Source organism: Solanum tuberosum, unplaced genomic scaffold (genome assembly GCF_000226075.1).
Source record: "Solanum tuberosum cultivar DM 1-3 516 R44 unplaced genomic scaffold, SolTub_3.0 scf00141, whole genome shotgun sequence".
Classification (NCBI taxonomy): domain Eukaryota; kingdom Viridiplantae; phylum Streptophyta; class Magnoliopsida; order Solanales; family Solanaceae; genus Solanum; species Solanum tuberosum.
This window is the reverse complement of record NW_006239075.1, coordinates 725,813-730,909: the sequence shown is the minus strand read 5'-3', so window position 1 is coordinate 730,909 and position 5,097 is coordinate 725,813. Positions and strand designations below refer to the sequence as shown.

The 5,097-nt window shown below is 35.8% G+C and overlaps 1 protein-coding gene across 1 annotated transcript; it reads left to right on the top strand.

Annotated features, from left to right (window-relative positions):
- The first annotated feature begins 964 nt into the window (after positions 1-964).
- Positions 965-4,569, top strand: LOC102598189 (probable receptor-like protein kinase At1g30570). The gene has a single exon (XM_006352946.2). The coding sequence runs from the start codon at positions 1,598-1,600 to the stop codon at positions 4,202-4,204; it is 2,607 nt and encodes an 868-aa protein (XP_006353008.1). The 5' UTR covers positions 965-1,597; the 3' UTR covers positions 4,205-4,569.
- The last annotated feature ends 528 nt before the right edge of the window (positions 4,570-5,097 follow it).

Here is a 5,097-nt window from a genome sequence, read left to right as displayed (position 1 = left end):
ATAATTCATGTTCATTGGTCAAATTAATTAATCAAAATAAATTAGTTCATATTCATTGATTGAAAAGTTGACTTAAAAAATAAAAAATAAGGGTAGAATAGTAAACTTACTTAATTTATTAATGCACATAAAATAAAAAATAGTGACATATAAATAAAAACAGAGGGAGTGTCGTATTATACGGCAATAGATGGTCCATGAAGGTTCTTCTCGTTTCTAATAATGTGTATAAGGACACTAATTACCTATATTTTGATCATATTACTTCCACCGTCGTATATTAGTTAATTATTTTACTGTCTATTTTATTAAATTAAGAAAATATTACTTTTTTATTTTATATATATTAACCTTCTAGTTAATTCTTTTTAAAAGCATTTATATTTGTTTATAAAATTTCTAGGTAAGTTTTAAAAAGGTGAATTAATAAAATTATCTTTTTATTTATGATTTTTAATAGACCTAAAAAAAAAGAATTACTATCTAATATGAAACGGAAGAATTAATAAATTAGCTAACTCTGCTATATATATTCTAACTTTCCAAAAAAACAAATAAAATCGTGTGGGATTTCCAAAGAGTACGACAAATTAATTAAAGTGTAGTAATATATATATATATATTTTTTTTTTTTATTTTTTTTTTTTTTAATGATAAGGAACTAATAGACACTCTCTTTAGGTGGGCACGGAGTTAAAACCCCGCCATGGAATAACTCACAAATTATATGAGAGAGGTAATATGCACTAGACAAGTCTAATACGACGAGCTCGATTCAGAAGACAAGATAAACCCTTGCTTTTCACTAGCAAGGAATTTCAAAAATAAAACTCCGACATGAAAAAGTTCAAGCCCAAATCACTGTGCCACCCATACGAAATAAATAAAATCTTAGTTTAAAGTTTAAACCCTTAAGAAAATGGCTGTTAGAAGCAGTTACAAGAAAGAGTAATAAAATAGTGTAGAGATGATGATATTGATGTGAGAGACAGTGCAATATATGTATGTTTCCAGTCTGTTTCAAATAATGCCAGCCTACCCATCTTCCTTTATTATCTAAAAAAAAAAAAGTGAACTCTTTTCCCTATAATCACCATTTTTAGGTGATCTGTTAAAGACTTAATTCTTCACCATTCTTGAAAATTTGAGTTTTTTTCTTCTTTTTTGCTTACCATTGTCTCCAAGATTGGAGCTTTTGACCATTTTATTGGTCTCAGATCTGTTTGCTGATTTGCGGTTTTTCCTGCACTGAAAGTGTTCATTTTTGAAGATATAATTTTGTGGGTTTTGGTTAAAAACCCATGTTGTTGAAGCTTTATGAGTTGCCTATGAGAGATTTGTGAAGGTATTCTTTTAATGTTTATGCTTCACTTTTGATGTGTCTTGAGATATATAGATTGTTTTTGGTTTTTGGGTAGAAAGTGAGTGTGAGTTAAGGGGTTTTTCTTATTTGAAAATTTGTCTAGTTTTGAAACAATTACTGGTGGGGTTTTGGGGTTTTGAGTTTTGTAATTGAATTTGGAAGAGTGTGTAGGTAGTATCAAAAAAGGAAGAAACTTTTGGGGGAGTTATTGCCTTATTTGGGGATAGTGAAGTTATGAAAGTCAAAGGGAGGGAGGTGTTTGTGATAATTCCTCTTTTGGTATTAGTTGTGTTTGTTGAAATTGGGGAAGCTCAAACAAAGACTTTGCTGGTAAATTGTGGTACAAATTCTAGTGTGAATGCAGATGGTAGCAAATGGATAGGTGATTCTGATCCTGGTAGTAATGTCACTTTGAGTTCATCAGGTATTGAGGCATCTACTGACTCATTTAATGGTGATCCATCTTATGAGTCACTCTACAAAACTGCCAGATTTTTTTCGGAAAGTTTTAACTATACTTTCAAAGGATCACCTGGTAGTTATTTCCTTAGGCTCCATTTCTATCCCTTTACATTTAGGAATCGCGATGCGAATGAGTCGTATTTTGCTGTTGCTGCAAATGGTTTGAAGTTGGTTTCGGAGTTTAATGTTGCTGGTGAGATTTTGCTCAAGAACTCGCTCTTGGAAGGTTCTGGAGGCAACTCCAGTATCTTTTCATTGGTGAAGGAGTATTTTGTGACTTCTGATATCGATGTCTTTGTGCTCGAGTTTATTCCGAATAAGGATTCATTTGGATTTGTTAATGCCATTGAGATCATCCCTGTGACTGATAAGCTATTTGTTGACTCCATCAGTAAAGTTGGTGGCAATGGTGCTAACAGTTCTTTAAATTTGAGTAAACGAGGGATTCAGACTATGTACAGGTTGAACATTGGTGGTTCAGCAATTAAATCCACTCAAGATTCAGGGTTCAGGAGGAAGTGGGAGGCAGATTCAAGCTATATGATCATCGCAGATGCAGGTTCAGAAGCCAAAAACCATTCCAACATTACTTATGCTTCCCCGAATGACACCTCTGTTGCTCCGCTTCTTGTGTATGAAACAGCAAGAATTATGAGCAACACAGATGTCATGGAGAAGCGGTTGAACATGTCATGGAAATTAGATGTGGATCCAGATTTTGATTATGTAATCCGCTTACATTTCTGTGAGTTTGACTATAATAAACCAAATCAAAGGATCTTCAAAATTTATATAAATAACAAAACTGCAGCAGACAACTACGACATTTTCTCAAGAGCTGGGGGAATGAACAAGGCATACCATGAGGATTACTTCGATGCGATATCCTCGAAAAGCAGTAGTCTCTGGGTTCAACTTGGTCCAGATACAACGACTGGTTCTGCAGGCACTGATGCTCTTTTGAATGGTTTGGAGGTTTTCAAGTTGAGTAGGAATGGTAATCTTGCCTACATACAGAAATATGAGGATGTTCCAGAAAAATCGACTTCGAAAAATTTAATCCTGTGGGTAGGAATTGGAGCAGGTGTTGCATCCATTATCTTTCTTGCAGGATTAGTCATGGTTATTATATGGCTGTGTAGAAGGCAGAGTAGCAAAGATGACACAAAGAAAACCTCACCTGGATGGAGGCCTTTATTCCTTCATGCAGCTGCTGTGACCAATACTGGTAATGGTAAGGGATCTATACAATATCAAAATCTTGGAACTCTAAGATCTGGAAGGCGGTTTACTCTAGCAGAGATTAAAGGAGCTACAAACAACTTTGATGAAAGCTTAGTGATTGGAGTGGGAGGATTTGGTAAAGTTTTCAAAGCAGAACTCGATGATGGCACCCTTGCTGCAATCAAGCGAGCCAATCCTCAATCTCAGCAAGGACTGAAAGAATTTGAAACAGAAATCGAAATGCTTTCTAAGCTAAGGCATAGGCATTTGGTCTCCATGATAGGTTTCTGTGATGAACAAAATGAAATGATTTTGGTCTATGAGTACATGGCCAATGGAACTCTCAGGAGTCATCTCTTTGGCAGTGATCTACCATCCCTAAGCTGGAAGCAAAGACTAGAGGCGTGCATTGGTTCAGCTCGTGGTCTGCATTACCTTCACACAGGGTCAGAGCGGGGAATTATCCATAGGGATATCAAGACAACCAACATATTGTTAGACGAGAATTTTGTGGCGAAAATGGCTGATTTTGGGCTGTCTAAAACTGGCCCTTCTTTGGAGCATACTCATGTCAGTACAGCAGTGAAAGGAAGTTTTGGTTATCTGGATCCCGAGTATTTCAGGCGGCAGCAGTTGACTGAGAAATCTGATGTTTACTCCTTTGGGGTTGTGCTGTTTGAAGTTATATGTGCGCGCCCTGTTATAAATCCAAGCTTACCAAGAGATCAGATCAATCTTGCAGAATGGGCTATGCGGTTTCAACGAAAAAGATCTCTTGAAACCATCATTGACGAACAACTCGCAGGACAATATTCCACAGAATCGTTAATGAAATTTGGAGAAATTGCTGAGAAATGTCTGTCAGACGAGGGAAAGTTGAGACCAACAATGGGAGAAGTCCTATGGCATCTGGAATATGTTTTGCAAATTCATGAGGCTTGGCTGCGGAAGAATGCAGGGGAAGACTCTGCTTCTGATATTCGTGTTCTAGAGACTGTTGAGGAGAGAGGAACTGAAACTTCTGAAGACCAGACTCATGTTGAATCAAAAAACAAAGAAGAGGGTGAACCTGCAACAAGTGCCAGTGGCACTACAGATGCCATGGCTAATGGAGTAGATGATTTTTCACAATTCCTCGGTCAAAACGGAAGGTGAGATCCAAAACAACAGACAGTTGATTGTAATGTCTGGACCGTTATAGGCCTAAATTCTTTCCATTTTTGTCACATGCATCTGTGAGGACTTCACGATAACCTCAATCAGCTTCGACAGTGCTCATTAAGCAGAAAGAGCTTAGAATGGAGAATGTGAAGATCTTGGTAATACCTTCATGCTTGTATTCTTTTACTCAGATTAGATTAAATCTTTTTCCTGCTGAATCCTTGTTGCTCAGGATTTAATGATTCTTTTATTATTGTATGTACTTCATGTTTGAGAGAATGCCACTAAGTTGATGAATTGGAATGTAATATATATTTCACTTCTATTTCAATGGAAAAATGAAATCTTGTTTGATGACACATTTCCTCTCAAACAGTTATATGTCCAAATTTCTTTGCTGCATTTTGAGTCTTAGATTGAAGAAAGTGAATATCACTGATATGGATAAAAAACTGGTCATAACACAGTTACTCTTTTAGGTGGATTTTATAATTTTGATATCCATAGTTGTATGGTTTTATGAGGTTATGTAAGTGCTCTAAAAGTTTCACTTTCTTGATCATGACCCTTGATTTATGGTGTCAGAATATTTAGCTGCAGAAGAAATCACATATACTGGCCCTAAGAGTGTATTATTGTGGTTGAAAGAGCCATGATGAGGACATGATTTAAAGCGGAATACATTGGTAGTCCCTTAAACTTGTCAGTAAATTTCACTTTAAAACACGAACTACGCTATATTCTAATTGAGCACATAAACACATGCTAAAGTGTTCTTATTACACACTTTCAGTTGAAATTTTGGAAAAGTTTTTTGGGCATTGTTGTCAAGCTTCTATTGTGTAGATAGGTTAACCATATAAAATATGTCACCTCCTTTTATTATA